Source organism: Rissa tridactyla, chromosome 12, assembly GCF_028500815.1.
Source record: "Rissa tridactyla isolate bRisTri1 chromosome 12, bRisTri1.patW.cur.20221130, whole genome shotgun sequence".
Lineage (NCBI taxonomy): Eukaryota > Metazoa > Chordata > Aves > Charadriiformes > Laridae > Rissa > Rissa tridactyla.
The window spans coordinates 9,397,564-9,416,555 of record NC_071477.1 but is presented as its reverse complement, the minus strand read 5'-3'; the positions used below and the strand labels follow the sequence as shown (position 1 = coordinate 9,416,555).

Below are 18,992 nucleotides of genomic sequence, written 5' to 3'. Positions count from 1 at the left end.
CATGGGTACAGGAGCTGCCCTGACCCACACCGACACACACTGAAGTGCCCGTGCCATGTGGGTGCTGGCTCGGAAACCCACCACCAAACCCCTTTTACAGCAAGTCTATGTGATAAACTGGAGGGACAGGGAACAGCAAAGCAACCTGCTCTGGGATGGATGTCTGAGAGGTTACACAGTGCCCCAGTGCCACCAGACTGATTCCTTGGGTCTCTGGGGACCCCTGTCAGGAATCTCCCCATTTCAAGACAAGGTTTGCAAACTGCATCCGGGGCCATTGGCCAGCGCAGAGCCACTTCCACAAGGTACCTGTGTGCAAAGAAGGAGGAGGTGGCCAAGGGGAAGAGTATCACTGTCATGCTCAGGTCACTGATGGCCAGGTTGACGATGAAGAACTCGGCAGGCTTCAGCATGGACCTCTTCTGATAGGCCACCAGCAGGAGCAGCGAGTTCCCAGAGAGGGACACGATGCCTGCGGAGAAGGCAGAGGAACAGTGCTGTCTAACAGAGACGGGAAAGGAGCCAGGATCATCTTGAGATGTTTGGAAGCAACCACCAGAGATGTCTACAGAGGGTGGAAAGGGCTCCAGGCTTCCCTCTCTGGAGCAGGCTGAGCAGGGGAGCCCACGGGACCTGCAGAGCTCTGTGAGCACATCTGGAGCTGCTTTACATTGAATTTGATCCCTTCCCCTTCCTGAGATCCTACAGAGGTGCTTGGTAGGAGGGCAGTGATGGGATGAGACTGCAATGGGCTCCGGGTGCAGGATCTGGCCAGACTCACTTCTTCCAGCTGGAAGGAACAAGGGGAGCACTTCCTTCCAGCTAGATAAATAACGGGAGCTTTGTGCGATTGCTCTTCTGATGTCAGGCCAAGGAGCTGGGCCCCTTCGCCTTTTTAATTTCTTTCTGGCAATGTCACTCCTGTGAGTCTGTGTTGTCCAATATCATGGTAACAAAATAAACAAGAAGAAAGGCATTATGAAGATCAAGAAAAATCCAGACTAAACAAAAGAAGGCTCTTTGTTTGCTATTAGTGTACTTAAAACAACAGTGGTGATTAAAATTTTATAACAAGGGCTTTCTCTCTTTTTTTTTTTTAATTATGTAATTGTGTTTTCATTGGAAAGAGGTTTCAGTGTCCTCAGAAGGGGAATCTTTGCTGCTCTTGGGGCAGGTTGGGTAGGATGAGAGTTTCTCCCTAATGGATTAGGCTGTAAATTAAATATCATGGTAAGAACCAGCTTCCAAAGCCACTGAATGGCCAACACTGAAGTTCCTCTCAGTAACAGGATTCCCACGCAAGACCTGGTCAAATCCAGGGCTTTGGAGTTGCTGGAGGGCAGAGTACTGAGATGCTTGTCCTTATTCCCAGCCTCAGAAAGTATTTCTCCCACAGAGCTTGTCTCACATCTGTACTAAATACGTTTGATTATCTTTACTAACTCCTGGGAGCTGTAGGTACCCACAGGATTGCTGGCAGTCCCAGTGGCATGAGCATCCCTTGGGTCCCCCATCCTCCTGGGAATGAGAAACCTTCTAGCATTTAGCAGACAACTTGCTCAGGGCTCAGAAAACTGGAAGGTTTTTCTCTGCCCATCAAACACTTCTGGCCCATACCGAGCAGGGCCAGGCCAGCTCAGAGCACGTCCCAGCCCCTCAGTTTTGCCCATTGGCTTTCTGGTGCCACTAACTCCAACTCACAGGACATTCACCAGCAACGTCTGCTGAAAGCAAGGGCCAGCTGGAGGTCCAAATCACCTTCGATAGTCATGAAGCTGGCAATGCTAACAGAGAGTCCCCACCACATCGGGTGGCTGCAGTAGGAGTTACCGCACATTCCTGAAAGGTTGTTCTTCCACTTCCAAATATTTAAAAACATAATTGGTACTTGGAGTTCCCCTGAGAGGGGAATGCAGTCATCAAGCTTTGGCCAAATCATCCTTTTGAGTAACGCGGGGAGGGCTAATGTGAGAAGGACCAGTTTGATTATTCTGCCAACGACTGAACACTTCTGAAAGCACCAGTGACTGCAAAAGGCCTGAAGATCTCTGGCAGGCCGGCACCTGGGCTGCCCGCAGGAGGGGGAGAGATATAACAGGCATCTTTCCTTACCAAAGACTAAATAGAGCGTGCCAAAAATCAAGTCTTCTCTCTCCGATAAGGTGGAGATGAACACTGAGGCATCGGACGCGTTTCCCATCTGCAAAGCAAGATACAAACACAAGCAAGAGCGAATTTTGGCTAATCAAGGAGTGCTCAGCTTTCTCGGTTCCCGGGGAAAACAGCTCTGCAACACGCTCCTGGCACGGTGCTACAACCAAGCCAGCAGCGTGCACCCCCCCAGCCCCACCGCTGCAGGAGGTGGCTTCATTAAGGCTGTGGGCAGCACTGACCCAACCGGCTGGGCAGGGGGCCCGTAATAGGATCAGGCTGGTAATCTCACTTGATTACCATTTCTTCAACTCACAGATTTTACTGATTAGCATTAGCCTTTGGATCTAAATTTTCTTCGCCAGTCTCAGCCACGTGCTGACTGCAGCAGGCGCTGCGCGTTTGGGCACAGGGACCGGCTGCTCGGAGCTGGAGGCTTCATGTTCTGCAAAGTCTCCCAGCTTGCCCCGTCCTTCGCATCCCTCTGCCTGTCCCCGTGTCCACACCAGCAGAGAGACTTGGCCCAAACTCTCTTTGCGATGCGGCCAAGACCTGTTCAGGTGCCATCCCGGCGGCATATTAATTGTCTCTGCTGTGAGACGTGGACAGTGTGTGCTGAGAAGGGCCCAGGCAGACAAGGGAACCCGCAACAAGCTGTTCATCAAACCCTGGCCCAGGAGACCCCAAAGCTGGGGACAGAAAGGAATTGTCACCCCGATCATCACTGCTCCTGGCTGGGACCTTCCTTCTCCAGCTGTAACCGAATCTGATCCCTGCTGCCAGCAGTGCAGGCGGTGGAGAACTTGAGGGTGAACACATGTATTAACAAAAAAAAACCAAAATAGTAGTAAAAAGTCATTCCCTTTCTCGGGGTGCCTGACTCAATCATTGAGTTTTATCGGCCTAATTAGTTTCCCTGTTATTTCATGCAGCTGAGCCAAAGGTTCCCCAGTGCTTAGGAAGTTAATAGGGGGTAGTAGAGCAGAACAGCAGACGTGTTTCAGTATATTCACTCCCTTCGCTGATAACAAATAAATGGAAAAATATTTTGTTCAGGTGAAGGAAAAAAAAAAAAAAGAGAGGGGGCGAGAGAAAATAATAGTTTAATTATAAGTTTCAATAGCTGTTAGCTTGCTTGCTGAGATGTTTAATGCATGCAATATTCCTGCCTCCTTCCCCAAGGTCCCTACCTGCACGCTGCGGGAGAACTGAAACCCGTGCCCTGCTGGAAAGCAGGACTGGGGAGGGGGAGGCAGCTGGGGCCAGACACGGCACAGGTTAATGCTGACAAGTGGCGACAGGCTGCTTATTCCTGCCCCACAGCCTAGTCTTCATGGGGCCACGCTGCAAGCTGGAACAGGGAACGGATTTGGCCTTACAAGGAGGAGGTGAATAACAATAATATCCCCAGCACAGATCCGTGTCCGAGCTCTAACCGCCCTCGCTTGGGCCCAGCGCTGCGGGAGACGGAGTCTTTCTCTCCATGCGTTTTGCTGACATGGACTTCACAAACAGAGCAACTACCCTTGCTATCTGTACCCAGGTGAAAATGCCCACCTCGTATCCCAGGCTGCATTCAGACAGATGGAGCTAATTACCTGAAGTACGAGTAAATTAGCTTTGCGTGTAAATGCATTTTAAGACACTAATTGGCGTTAAACTGCCAAGAGATCCTGCCAATAGTTCTTCATTCTCTGTGCTACTGGCCCATACAGCCCAATACCAACGGACCACGGTTCCTGTGGCCTGCTTCGTGGCTTTCTTGGGTTAGGTGGGCACACAACCCATGGGATGTTTACAGCTCACATAGGCTCACTGAAAAGTAGCAAGTGAGACTATCTCAAGCATCTGTTATTAAGCAATGAAATATTTTTATGGTTGGTGCCTACATACCATGAGTATGATGGAGTTGCCTCTGCAGGCCAGGCGGGATGCTGGTTAATTTAGTTAATGGGAGCGGCGATGGTCATCCATGGTTCTCAATTCACTCTGTTGACCTCCCTGGACGGTTCCTGCTCCCCTTATGAACACAGACGGCGGAAAGCAAGAGAATTGGTCTGCGCAAAACAGCCCTGGCAAGTGCGTGCTGCAGAGAAAGAGGTGTCACGCCCTGAAGACAGGAGGAGCAACAGCGAGCCAGGTTTTGGCTCGCTCACTCACTCTAGGAGACATGGCCAAAGCCCTCGTGCTGCTGGCAGACTCCCACATCCTTGAGACATGTTTTGTACAGGTTACCGGTTTGAGGGCTTGATACAAATGTGATTTTAAACTTACATCATCCTGCTAAACTGACAGAGGCGCTCAGGAAGCTGTGCAGCACGCTTGCCTCTTTCCCCAACTCATTTATTGGCTTTTGGTGATGAGAAAGAGAAACTGTACTGGTTTGAAATGCCCCAGCCTCCTGCCTGGCTCTGGGACGTCTGGTCTGGGGCACTGCGTAGACATCGTGAAGGCAAACGCACAGCCAGGAGGTGTAACCTCTTCTGTTTGGGTTTCCCAGTGCAAAAGAGCTTCCTGCCACAATCTTTCACTTGGGAGAAATGACCACCACACCTGGGATTTTTCCAGCCTTTTGTTGTGCAAAGCATTCGTTTAACAACATCGCGTGCTTTATCAAGGAGCTAAACTCCAGCTGTTATCTGCCGGTTTGGAAAAGGCTGCCATCCCTGGGGGTTTGATACGCAAGCACCTATGGGAAAACATGCCAAGCAGTGTGATTGCCCAGCAGGCTGGCAGCCACACGGCTAGTTTGCTCCTTGAACACATTAAAAGTCCCCTGTCTTGTTACCGTTCAAATACAGTACGGCAGCTTCTCATACATCATTACTTGTATTTATATACAAGTGGTTTTCATGTTCAGCCTTAAAAAATCATTACCTTTTAATAGTTGCCTGCTAAAATACGTGAGGAAAATATTAACATTTGCATCTTAGAGGCTTCCTACTTTAAATACTATAATGTTGGTGTCAGAGCAGAAACTTGACTTGGAGGACTTCTCCTTGCCAGCCCAGCACACACTTTGCAGGTACTCGCTCCCCTGATCTGCTTTTCCTTACGCTTTCCTGGCTGGTGGATGCTCCTCTCTCCGTTCTACTTTGGCATTGGGGTAGCCTTGAACCACTGCAACACATCTGAATGTCCTCATTTGCATGATATACTTCAGCTGCATCAATTTGCTTTTCTTAGCAAACATAATTCACAAGGTACTTGCTTTACACCCCTCCTACCCTCTCATCTCGCCTGGTCGCAGCGCGGAGCACCAAGCGCTGTCAGCACGGCCCCGCAGCAGCAGATGCTGCTCATGAGAAGGTGAGGAGGAGTCACTGTAACCTCCACCCACTCGCTTGGGCTCTCCAGCTGCTCTGGGCAGAGGGCAAACTCCCTGGCCACCGCTGTAAAAGTCTACACGACATAATAACCAGGGCACGCAAGGTTGGAGTCTGAGCAGCAATAGGCCAAGATCCCCCTTGAGCTCTGCTTGGAGGGAAAAAGGTTTAGGCAGGAAATTATCCCAGCAAATATGAACTTGGGAAGCTGCACGCCATTCCTCAGCCTGCACTAGACAGCAAGTCACTGCCTGATCTTTTTGCACTTGCACCACACTAAAAGCTTCTCAGAGTAACTCAGTTTGCTCGGCTCGCCACCTGCTCGCAGGCTTTCACTTACAGGCTTATGTTGAAGGTGACTGTCCCCTCTCTGTGTCCTCGGGATGAATGATGGCCCCTGCAGCTCTGGGAAGCTCCTCCCTGCCTGCCCAGCCGAGGCACTGGGACGTGCTGGTGTCCAGCTGGGGTGGCCTTTCCCATTTGCTCCTTGGGAGCTTGGGGGATCGAATAAACAGGAATCCTGAGCGGAGAGCATGAATCCCAGAGGCACCAGCACAGAGGTGATGCCAGGCAGCTTTAAGCTGTCCCTCCTCGCCCCGCTCTGTGCTGAGCCCATCTTTCAGCAGATATTAAACCAACAGCAAACCCGTTGTTACCTGTTCTGGGAGCTGGGCAGCCCCAGGCCCCGGGACTGAGGTGTGCTCCCTCTGCACGGGCAGCCCGCAGAAACCAGCCCAACCGCTGCCCTCCGGTGAGTTACACCCCAGCGCAAGCTCTGGGCATCGAGTACACGCTGCTTGACCGCAGAGAGGCTGCAAAATCATTGAGGAGGTGAGCACAGCGGCTCTGAGGGTGTGAGGTGGTTGTTTTCTCCATTTACAAGATCAATCATTTCAATACAAGGACATTCCTGGTACTGCCCCTGCGATGTGAGCCCCTTGCAAGCGCTCCAAAGGCTTTCGTGCCCAGGATTCAAGCTGAATCTCTCCCTTTATTGACTGTCCAGTGGACACTTAGGTTCTCCCACGAGATTTTCACTGACAATCCCGACTTGTTGGACACAAGTGCTGGAAATCCCTAGCAGGAAAAAGGGAAACATTTCCCAACCTTTCTTCACCTGCTCTGTGCAAATCTTGCCCCTAGCCTCAAATCCTCGCCATACTACGCAGTAACTCATAAAGAATAGCAAAATAAATGGGGCTTGTGTTCAGGTTTTGTTTAAAACCTTGTGAGTCATTTTATCTGAAGAAAAAGCAGTGATGGCAAATCTGGGCTTTAGTGGAAGACTAAAGTCTGCCGGCTGCAAGACAGAGAACTAGGGGATCTAAGGCTTTAACTGAAGGGAGCAGGCGGTACTGACAGGATGGTGCAGAAAAGTTATCAGATGAGATTTCTCCATCACAAGGAAGCAGAAAAGGTTGGAGCCCAACCTCTCCCTTTTTCAGCCCACTCTCTAAAAGGTTTGTGAGGAAAGGGGCTTTCCTCCTCACCAGCACATGCAGGGGCAGACAGGGCAGGGTGAGAACATCACTCCGATGCATATTCATAATTGTCGGGGTGAAAAAGCTGCTTCAGAGTATTTAATTTCACAGCTAACGAAAATCCAATCTCAATGTGCTTTCTATGATGAATGTCCTTAGGAGCCCACCTCTCCCCTTCCTCGTGTGCCAAAGCATTTTAATGGATGCTAAGGTTAAATTTATTAGAAAACCACCAAGTTATTAGACCCACAGTATGACACTGTGGATGTGGAAAGGGAAGGCAGGAGGAGGTTTTGCTACATATTCATCAGCTTCTAAGCTTCTCTTCAGAATTTCTTGAGAAAAGTGACTCTTTTCTTTCCCCTTAAGCACAAACAGATTAAAAAATGGACAGAGCTCCCCGAGGCACATTTTGGATGCAGGCACTAAGCTATGAGCCTATGCCTTTGGGATGAATGCACACACTATCCGGTTAGCTCTGTCTGCAGCACTGATTTACACCACTTGTCCACACAAGTACCTTCAGCATTGCCTGTTGCTCTGACCATCCCTGCACACACCAGGCCACAGGGAAGGGAGCTGCCGTTTCTGGCGACAAGAGCCCTGCAACGGTGCAAGCTGGGCGAGAACAAGCCAAAGGGTCAGAGCGCTGGAGTGATGTCCCAGGCTGCAGGGTGGCACCCGGGAATGGGACTGGGAGTCACTCACCCCGGGAGAAAAGCTGGTGCAGAGGAGAATCCAGCAGGAGAGGAGGATGTCGAGGTGCTGGAGACTGGCAGCCCCCCATGTACTATGGGTGGGCAGGAGGACACAGCGCTGGTGGTGAAAGGGGGCTGCTGGGTTCATCTCCTCCACAGAGCACCCTGGACACTAACTGCTTCACAGCAGTGAAAATCTCCTTTACTCTGCTGTGCTCTTTGGAGGGTAAAGAGTGTCCATGGTACAGGGACAGGTGATTTATACCTCCCTGTACCAGACTCTGGCCATGAGAATGACGTCCTTCATTAACCTAATTGGAAACAACCTTTATTTAGGGCTGAGCAAATCATTCTTGAAATTCTCATAATGCATAGTTCTCCCCTAGCCCATATTTCATTCTTCCTCAAGAGCCCTTGGAAGCAGGCATGCTGAACACAGCACACGCACACCACCTCTCCAAGATGCTTCAGCAAAGCATACGTGTATTAAGAACATGGAGCCTGGGAAAAAGGAGGGACTGTGGTCACACAGCTGCACTGGTGACGAGACAGGGCAAGGCCCAGCATGAACAGTCTGGAAGGAATTGTTCCTGCTCCTCAGCGTGCGTGCACACACGCAGCAAAGGAAGGAGAGAACTGGCAAAGCTTGCAGGACTTTATTTCCTTCATATCCCTGGCAGGTCTCCATCCTGCAATACATCAGGGGACCTACAAGTGTCCTGTGAGATCAAGCTGGCAAAAAGTAACAATAATCCAGGGGAGAGGAACTTATATTCCTGACATATTACTTGGGATAAGGCCTTATTTTTATGGTTGTGCTTGAGCTATTTGTAAAGCACACATCTCTCATCGTAATACAGAAGATGATAAAAAAGCATCTCCTGCACTGATAGATACGCTGATGTCACTGACACATGGACAATAAATCAGTTTTATAGAAATATGGAAAGCTATCATTTTTGTGTCTGAAAGTAAATCATAAACTAGATCCTGTGAACTTACTGTAGCTATGTGCAGCGTACAGGCCAGTGAAGCTAGGATCAGTGCAAGAACTGTTGCAAAAATCTCTGACTTTCCCCTGCTGCTTTCACTGGGGGCTTGTAAAGCCTTTTCCCCCCAGACGCATTAGAAGGGGGTGCACTTGTCTGAGCTCCTCTGTGAGGGGGATGCTGGGACCTCTTCACACCTGGCTGCGGGAGGTGCTTACATGGTCTTTACCCTTGTGGAAACAAGACAGCGAGTAACCTGCTTCCCTGCCAATTCACAAACCTGTTCTGGTTCTGCTTGTCTGCTGGAAACCTGCCCAAAGGCCTCCCTCTCTCTGCGCTGCTCCCTCAGGTGAGCCTGCGACAGAGAGGGAAGCTTGCACAAGCCTCCCCCTCTGCTGCCCTCTTTAGTGGGGGGCCACAAGCTGCAGAAACATCAGTGCAGGTGCTAAACACATCCACACTCATTTCTGACAGAAACAGCTGCTGGAGTTTTCTTACAGCTCAAAAACATTTCAAAAACGTGACTATGCTCAATCAAGGCTAAATCTGTAACTCCTCTGGGAGGGACTTCAGACAAGAATGTCTCATTGGGGCTACCCAGCCAGCACAACGCAGCCCCTTAAAATCAAACTGCTTGGCCACGTAGTCTTTGGGCATACAAAGCTGCTGCCGAATTTGATTTAAGCTTCATTGCTCAGACTCTGTTCTGAGAAGAGACAGACTGTGAAAGCTCCTTTCCCCTCAATTTAATCAGACTTCGAAATGAGATGAAGTTTTCCAAGCAGCTGCTACCACAGGTACATTACCAGGAAACCCTCGTGTTCTGCATCCCAGACCCTATTCTTGTGTTCACAGGAAGAATCAAACCTAAGCCTACATCCCATGTCCGTATCTGGCACCTGAGAGAACACTAGCATGGCGGGACTGGCCTGATCGCATGCACTGTCTACCTGAAAAAACATACATTTTATTTTGTGTGGCTGTTGGGTTTGCCCTTTTCCTGTCCAGACTTGGACAGTTGCTTTTCTTCAGCCAACGAAAGCCAGAGCCTTTCTTGGAGAGGAGGAGGAAACCTGATGAGCCTGGAAACTCAGTTGACCTCCAGTCTCTTTCAATAGTAAATAGCAAGAATCGATTTCTGCAATTCCTAGCACAGGGGAAGCTTAGACACTGCTGCCTGCCTAGCAAATAAAGCAAGCCTTAAAAAGTCACAGGAGAGCAAAAGAGCATATCTGAGTGACTGATCAGTATCTGAAAGACAGATTGCAGCATACGGAAAGGGAGTCCCCAGTCCCCTACCCAAAACCACTTTGTAGATTACAGAGTTTTCCTCTGCCAGGGCTGCCCATCCCCATGGGTTACAGACAGAACAAGTCAGCTTTCTGCCTCCCCCTGCTAGCCACCCCGGACTCTTGCAAGCCCCTTTGAGAGGGGGTGCAACCCCACGCACCCTAAAGCTCTCAGTGAGATGTGTCCCTCACACACTCACACCGGTGCCCAAGGCTGCCCAGGCGGGGAGCAGAGGTCACCCAGGGCTGGCACTGCCGGTCCCCATGCCCAGCCCGGGACACCACTGCCCTGCTGCTCCATCAACCCCCGGGAAACGTGTCTCACAGCCCCGGGGACACAGCTCGGCTTCCTGCCCTCCTGCACCTGGTGACACCCACGGGGACCATGTCCTCCCCACACCCAGGGCCGGGGATGTCCGAGGGCACCGTGTCCCTCCCGGGGATGCCGGGGCACCGCCTCCCCCGCGGTCGGTCCCCCCCTTACCTTTCCCGGAGGAGCCCCCGGCGCTGCCCGCTCCGCTCTGCGCCGCCAGAAACTTGCCGGGGCTCCCGCGGCAGCGGGAGGGGCGGAGGGGGCGCAGGTTCCGCGCCCGCGGGAGAGCGGCGGGAGCCACCGCGGCTCAGCACCGGCGGCCGCGGACAGCTCCGCTCTCGCCGCGCCCGCACCGGGCTCTGCCCCCCGCACGGGGCTCGGCTCTGCCCCTGCCCTGCCCGCACCGCGATCGGCTCTGCCCCGCACCGGGCTCTGCCCCTGCCCTGCCCGCACCGCGATCGGCTCTGCCCCTGCCCTGCCCGCACCGGCATCGGCTCTGCCCCGCACCGGGCTCGGCTCTGCCCCTGCCCTGCCCGCACCGGGATCAGCTTTGCCCCGCACGGGGCTCGGCTCTGCCCCTGCCCTGCCCGCACCGGCATCGGCTCTGCCCCGCACCGGGCTCTGCCCCCTGCCCTGCCCGCACCGCGATCGGCTCTGCCCCGCACCGGGCTCTGCCCCTGCCCTGCCCGCACCGGCATCGGCTCTGCCCCGCACCGGGCTCGGCTCTGCCCCTGCCCTGCCCGCACCGGGCTGAGCTCTGCCCTGCACCAGGCTCTGCCCCTGCCCCTGCCCTGCCCGCACCGTGCTCGGCCCCGCCCGCGGCGCTGGGCACAGCCGAGGGCCACTGTCCCCACTGCCAGGGCAGCTCTTGCTCTTCTGCAGGGCTGGCACGGCCAGCTCGGCCCGGGCACCCTCCTCCCCACCAAGCACCCAGCCCCAGCACCCTCCTTTCCCAGCCGCACACCCTCACTAATTGGCCTCAGAGACTCTATTTTCATAGCAAGAGAAACTGAGGCACGGAGAGCATACTTTAAAGCAGCACCCCTGGCCTCAGCATCCCTGGGCTCACTTTCCTCTCCCCTTGGCCACCTCCTCTCACCCCCCTCAAGGGAAGCAGGCTGGTAATTCACTCACCTCTCCACGAAGATCTGGCTGGCCACCCAGCACGACCCCATGCTGTGCTGCGAGGTGCTCCAAGGACATGCTCGGAGTGACAGAGGAGACAAGGAGGTGGGGATCGATGTGCTGAGCCTGTTGCCAATCGGAGCTGGGTTTTGTTTTCCACCCAAATCATTTGACCTGTCTCTGCTTGGCAAAACACGAGTCACGACCATCACTTAACCATGCATTTTGTTAATTCTCTCCACACCAAGAGCTTTCCCTTAGTTGCCAGTTAGAAATGGGAACAATATCAAAAATCCTAGTGCTCATTTTTAGAACTCCAAATATTGTCAGGACTGCTAGTCAGCTTGGATTCAGGTGCTTATATCTGCTTCAGAAAGGAACCCTGGAGCTGGAAAAATGGACAGCAATAGCACAGCAATAGCCTCATGTACTCTACGTGCTTTGGAAAGAGCCTTCATGAGGAACATTTATGGACTAAACAGCTATGTAAATAGATACATACTGAGATTATTATAAACTGAAAGTTAGTTGTTGTTTGTGTTCCAGAAACACAAAAGCCTCAGCCAAGATTGAGGCCCCGTTGTGCAGTCCCCTCCACAAGGCCAGCGTTAACCCAAAGAGCCCGACATCCATCAGGGAACGTGCCCCATTTTCTCCCTTTCACCTGGGATGGACCCGAGACACACCATTCAGTGACATGCCGTGGGACACAGAGAGTCCTCGTCAGAGTCACAAGCTCAAAACAGGAGCAGCAGCACTTTCCACTCCACATCACACTGTACACAGGGACTGCAAATGGTTACTAAACTTTGTGGGCACGTTTGCACAATTGCATTATTTTTTTAGCATAGTTTCCTTGGGAAACAGACCTCCATCTCGGTCTGTCTTTCCTCAGCAACACTGCTCCTCCCCAATAGCACTTCATTCATCAGCCGTTCTCATCCAGATTTAGAAGCAGGATTGAAATTTTTGAGATAATTTAGTTCCCACTTGGTTTGCGCAGTGGGGAAAGACCCAAAGGAGCTGGCTGAGAAGGTGAGAAAGCTCAGTGGAGATGCCATGGGGCAGCTGATCAAGCAGCACCCACAGACCCCTTCTTGTCTGCAAGAGATTTTGAGAGAGAGATGGAGGAGATAGGGGTTACGGAGGTGATGAAACAGAAAAACACACCTGCAGGAAACTAGACTTCATGGAACAGCTTTTTTTCTTAAAACCTAAGCACACAGTGAGCTGTGCTTAAACCCAGACCTACCACTCTTTCGACATCACTTTTTTATGGCGATGGTCGAGGCACAGAGCAAGTCTTTAAGGGAGTACTTTTGATCTGGGATTGAACCAACAGGTTGATTTCTAGAAATAAAAATTGACCTGAAGCATAATTTTTTGCTGTGAATCCTAGACATTTTGGTATAGCCTTTGTTATCTTAAGGATCTAATTTTGTTTTCTAAGCTCTCCCTTCTTCTTCCTCCCTCTCCCCAACCCCATCCCCCAAGAAAGAAAGAATGAATATTTGAGCTATCAGTCCCCCAAAGGAACATGAGCCCGATCGACAGGGAATGACCATAGGGTGCTGGCAGCATTACAAGGACAACAGAAGAGGTATGTCAAACCTACACAACGTCACCTGTCCCAGAGCTAATATGTCTGGCTGCCAGGCAGAAGGATCTGAAGGGGAAAAGACTTGCCGTGCAGGTTACAGCCCGTGATTAGGCAGGCAGCCCAGAGCGCCCTGTTCCCCTTTCAACACAGCATTGGGACTACAATCCTTTTTCATTTTTCTCTGTCTCTCCCTCTCTGACCCATGGGCCACGGGCGAAGACTAACCAGAAGTTTTTGATTCCTCTTTGGTCACCTCCTGAAGAGACCTACTCGCGTTCAATCTGAAGACTGTAAGTACTTTGTTTTACTCCCAATCCATTGGAGCCCATATGGCCCAGCTGAGGCGGCTTTGTACAGCAGATCCTGTTGGTCTAAGGTCTCCGTTCCAGCTATGCCTCCAAAAGACACCAGGGTTTAACTCTCTAAATGCCTGTTTAATCCTGTTCTCCTGTCAAGAACAGCTTCCCTGTTGGAAAATACTTTCTCCAGGTGCTTTTGTAAGTCTGTGCTAATCAAATCAAACAAGCCTTTTCATGTAATAAAACATTTCAAGCATATGAATGCAGAATTTGCAGCATAATCACAGAAAACTGAGGGGAATGGCAGTGAGCACAGGGACATGGGAACTCCCCTGCCCATCGGTGAGCCAGAAGGACATCGCAGCAGCTGGCAGGACCTCCCCTTTACCAATGCCAGCCTCCAGACCTAGGAACAAGCCTTCCAGATTCCATCTTTGAAATGAAGCCTATGGGCTCTTTTTCTTACAAAGAACTTGAAAATGAACACAAACTAACAGAACCAAATTACTGCAGCTCTTCAAAACGGGCATCTGGGTTCTCCTTCAGCCAAGGGAAGCTGGTAGGGGAAGAAAATGCACATGCATACACATGTGGACATGCTACCTCTTCCCGTCCAGAGGAACCCAGTAAGTCATGTCACAGGCAAAGAACAACATGGCTCACCTCCTAAAGCTTTCAACCAGCTCTACAAACAGTGACAAAAATCTACCGAAGTTGCCTTGTTTTGCAGCTGCAGCAATGAAACGTTATATTCACTGCTGCTTGCTCAGGCTTTCAGCCTTTCAGGGCAGGTCGCTGCTTCCTCAGCACGGCTCTCCTGCTCCCCAGCTGGCCCGGCGAGGACGCGGGTATCACTTTTGCACCAGGCGAAGAAAGGACAGTGCAGCCCAGCTGCTACCCATCAGAGGGGCTTCGCCGCGCTGCGTCCTTGCCCAGCCTCAGCTCAGCATTTCTGCAGTCCAGATGGTGGGAAGTAACCTGAAACTCGTACCCCTCCGCCTGTTAGAAACTACCAGCTCGCCACCAGATACGGAACCCTTTCCCGCGAGCACCCCATCAAAATATAGGCAGCACAACTTTGATAGTGTTGGAGATAAGGAGGAGATGAGACTTTGGGAACCGCCAGTCTGGCTGCGTTTGGACTTCCTTCCCTGTGGTTCTGCCCCTGTGCTGGAAGATGCTGACTGCAAGCATTTGTAAGCATACCAGTGCGTTCAGTCATTTAAACCTCAAAATTGTGCACCTAACTTGTATGTGCAAATACTACAACCTTTCCCATGCAAACTGGGCATTTCCACACACAAGCGTTCATTATGGAGATGTGTGCTTACAGTTAATTTACTTGTGTAATAACTGTACATGGAAAATAGGCACAGCCGTGCCTCTCTTCTGCATATCAACCCTGACACCAAACACTGTCCCAGCGGCAATCGCTGGCTGGGAGCTCTCACCCTCCCTGCAGTACGTGCTCTGCGACAGAGAGCAGGGAAAGCTGTTTTTAAGAGGCCAAGGACAAGAGGATACATGGCTGCGGGCAGTGCTGCCAGTGTTGCCAGGTGTTCAGTTCTCTGTATGTTTCTTCCATCTCTGGCCATTTTTTTGCATTGACGGTGAAATGAAAAAGCATTCCTTGGGGTACCAAAGGGACGTAGCAGAGCATCTGGTTTTCTGAGACAAAGGAGAAGGGATGCTGCTGCCCAGCAAAAGGCAGCAAGCCAGCTGATCAGATCTGCAAGGAAGTAACTTAGATAAAGACAAGAGAAACAAACATCAACTGGGCATAAGGAATATCCTGGGAAACCACTGGAAGTTCCCCAATACCAGGAGACTAAAATGATTCAAAGAGGAAAAAAAAAGAAGAAAGAAAGAGACTGGTGTGGTGGAAAGTTAATTCCCCATGCTTGCTCTGCTGTGGAACAGGTGTCTGAGACCATCCAGCTACAGCATCATTAGAAGAAAATTCCAGCATAATACATAAGATATTCTAGTTGCTACATCTAATTATGAGGAAGAGTAAATCACCATGAAAAAATTATCCATCAAACAGAGTATAAACACGTAATTGACAATCAAACTAAGAGCTGCCATCCATCTTCAGAGGCTGTTGCTGTGTATAAAAAGACACTACTTGGATTCAAGAAGTAGAAGAGTGCTTCTGGAGTTATTGTAAAGACCTATTAATCCAATAAATCTTTAAATATTTACAAAAACCTGATCCAAAAATGAAAACTTTGTCAAGTATGTTTTCTCAAAGTGGAGACCAGTAGGACTCTGCATTATCAAACTGGATTTTGCTAAGGCAGCTGGGCAGATGTTTATAACAGTGCTTTATGAAACATCTGGTACTAATCTGACTAAAGAATTTTTAATTAGCCATTAATTCCCTCAATAACACAAAATTCTAGACCACCTGCCAAGACCACTGACAGGTCTAACTAGACTAGGGTGCCTAAGAATGCAGCATGAACTGTGCACCTTGCCCCTAAAGCTCGAATTTTTATACCCTTATTCAGATCTTGCTCTTCCTCCATCAAAGGCCATGTAAACAAAGTAAAATGGAGTCACTGTCACGCAGGGATGACGCCTTCAACCAGACCTGAGTTACACCCCCAGCAAATGCCCCATGGGCCTCACCCCTTACTGTTTCCAGTGAGCAACTCGTAGCAGTGCTCCAACCTCAGCCTGGAACTCGGCCCAGGCTCAGGAGGTCCCGGCCGGCTCCTTGGGTGGATGCTGCTGGTGAGCGTGAACATCTGCCATTCAGCCACCAAAGCAGCCTGCGTCCCATGGCAAGATGGTTGTGTTGGCACTGGTGACAGGTTTGAGAGCGAGCTGCAGCCAAACAGGCTCCTTTACGGCTGTGCTGCTCGGAGAGCGAATCAAGCAGCCCTTCCAGTCTGTGATGGTTGCTTTAATGACCAAGGCTGAGATTTTGGCCTCTGCCTTTTGAACAGAAAGCTCTGTGGATGCGCTACATGCATCCACAAGCTGCTTCAGCTACATAAAATTGCTATTTAGGCTTTTCCTTGTTACTGATCCATTGCCTGGGCAGCGTCAGCTTTATCGCACAGACCTCCTGCATTCCCAAACTGTTACTGGTCCCTTCAATGTATTTATCTATTTTGTTTTTAAGTGAAGGGCTGATGGAGTTCAGATTTCCATTTAGTATTTTTACAGCAGTACAGCTGGGAGGTCATTTGTGAATTTATTGGATTTTAGTGCTTTGGTGGTAAAAATGTTTTATTTTAAAATTAGATGGTTATCCGGGATCCTCTGCGAGCACTTCCATCATTGATAAAAGTACTGAGGGAATAAGAGGCAGGACAAACTCTACACTGTTGCAGTCAATCATGAGACTGAGACTATCCTGAAATCCACAGACTTCTAGCGTCTGAGGAATTTTGTAAGTGGCCTGTTCCTGATTACCAATGGCAGTTAATTCATTCCTGATGATCTCCTTGGCTCAAGTTGAGTCTTGAATCACAATTTTCTGCTCTTAGTCTTAAGCCTTGGTGTTTCTCTTCCTTTTTATGACAACAGACATGGTTACACCCATTTTAAAGGTCTCTGGCAATGGCAGCACTGAACACAGAATCAACAGAGGCAATTATTCAGGCAAAATGTCCATGAAACCTATATTGTTGGCAGATAATGTTGCTTACAAATAGCTATTCCTACTTACATGAGTGACCTTTACAGGCAATGAAAGGTGCAGCCTACACCTTGAACTTAAACCCACACAACTCTTCAAATCACACATTTCAGTTTTAAAAAGGGACAGGCATTTCTATTAGAAAAATGTAAGGAGACAACACCTATTTAAGTATAACACTTACTAATATCCATGCATGTTAGAAACTCAGGTATTGAGCAGTATATGAAGATACCATTCCCCTTCAGTGTAAAATTGGCACATCTGAAAGTCCAGTGAAAAATTTCATTTCCATTCCAATGACTTCTAGGAACAAAGTCTTACGGAAATCTCTCAAATGAGAAGACTCTCAGTGCAAAGCCAAGAAAGAAGAAATTCTACCACACAGGAACTATTTCTTTGCAAAGTTGAGTGTTTCAGGTAAAAGAAGGCTTATAAGGAAACACGAGTCTGGGACTGGAGGTACTGACATACAGGAGTATGCTGCTTCCTGCAGTCTGCTGCAGCGACATTCGTGTCCGGCAGAGGAGCAGAGCAGACAGTCATGGATGGGTCTCCCTTAAATCACTGCAATGAGATTTTCCAGAGCTTTCAGTTGATGCCCTTGGTAACTGAGAGCAGCCCCTGGCCAGCACACAGACATGTCAACTGGACCATTCCCAGTGACCCTGCACTGGCAACAATAGATTTGCTTCCAGCATTAGGACTCTCAGTTTCCTTGGTCACCTCTGGTTGCCTCAGTTTCCCCCTCAGAAGAAAGCAGATTGCAGGGATGTCGTGAGGCATAATTTAAATTTGCAAGATGTGCTGACATCACTAGCTAGAGATCTATTCTGAACATTTAACTTTTCTTTATCATAGCCTAAACAGAAAACCAGTCAGCAACACACCAATTAAAACTGAACCATTCGAGAAGGCTGCAAGAGAAGCGATGTTTAGCTTGTTCATTAAATAGCAGTGACAGATACAGATTAGGAACATGTTCCATAGCATGAACATGAAGCCCAGCTGCAGCCTGAGGCGTAGCGAAGCCTGGAAGAAGCACAGTCATTTGTATGCAAATGACAGAGTTGTCCGCAGAAACATGAATCAATGACAGTACAGGCGTGCAGAGATTTGGAAGCACATTGCTCAATCTCCTACAAAGAGGATGGGAACACTCTTCTCTCTTGTACACCTAGTTTGTTCCTGCCGAATAAAGCAGCACGTACTGCAAATTGGTCTCGTCAATGATCAAGCCAGGAGAGGCGAAAATAAAGTGGCAGGGAGCAGGGATCCAGGGCTCAAGTGGCAAAACAGCTCTGATAATATCGTGCTCAAAAAACATGGTATCAAAACTATTCATGAGAGAGAGGTTTGAATAATCACTTCGTGTTGGTCGGGGAAGATGGAGACGCTGGGGGTGGCTATGCCCTTCACGGTGTTTCAGACACGAGTCCTTTCCACCACCTCCCAAGCAGGTGAGCAGCAGCGTAATGGGACGGAGAGGTGGAATTAGAGCTGTTGTGCCCCACAGTTGCTCACCTGGGAAGCAGGAGCTCTGGGAGCCAGAGTGAACATGTGCAGGAGCAGGCAGCTGCCACTACAGCATGTCAGCAGGAGATGGGAATTCAAACTCCTGCGTGAAAGGGGACACAGTCACGAATCTGAGAGTGGCCAGAAATAGCACAGCCCCGTGGAAGGGTCTTACTGCCAGGACAGGGGCGGTCACGAGGAATACGAGTCAGCCAGCTGCGCTGCGCTGCCCAAGCCAAATGCTGCTGTGTCCTGCATTGCCAGGGAGCTGAAAGGAGCCTCGTCCTTCAGTCAAATGAAAAATTAGTCTCTTGTCCATGGGACAAGAGAGTGCAGAGACAATTGGGAGGAAACTATCTCCGCACTCACCTGGATTAATGACTCAGAGAACTGTCCAAACAGCTGTGTCCGATACCGAGGATATCTGCAGGCAGCAAAAGGCTCCGTACCAGATACAAACACTATCTCCACCGTGCAGGCCAGTGCTGGCAGCTGCAGGAAGGGGAGTTCCCTAAGAGACAGCTCTATTTTGAGCATGAGGGGCAGCAACCAAA

General features: G+C 50.1%; 1 protein-coding gene across 5 annotated transcripts in view; it reads right to left on the bottom strand.

Moving 5' to 3' along the window:
- Nucleotides 1-18,992, bottom strand: part of LOC128916398 (opsin-5-like) — a 47,052-nt gene that overhangs the window by 9,200 nt on the left and 18,860 nt on the right. The window contains exons 2-5 of one of the 5 annotated variants that reach the window (XM_054217981.1): nucleotides 18,808-18,862; nucleotides 11,382-11,552; nucleotides 2,113-2,200; nucleotides 310-472 (exon numbers count right to left, since the gene is read on the bottom strand). In XM_054217981.1, coding sequence (XP_054073956.1) covers nucleotides 310-472; nucleotides 2,113-2,200; nucleotides 11,382-11,450 — 320 coding nt within the window. In that variant the 5' untranslated portion in view covers nucleotides 11,451-11,552; nucleotides 18,808-18,862. Of the gene's footprint in view, nucleotides 1-309; nucleotides 473-2,112; nucleotides 2,201-2,864; nucleotides 2,954-4,044; nucleotides 9,732-11,381; nucleotides 11,553-17,393; nucleotides 17,974-18,807; nucleotides 18,863-18,992 lie in introns of those variants that run through there. The other 4 variants (XM_054217980.1, XM_054217982.1, XM_054217979.1 and 1 more) reach the window with 4 other exon arrangements.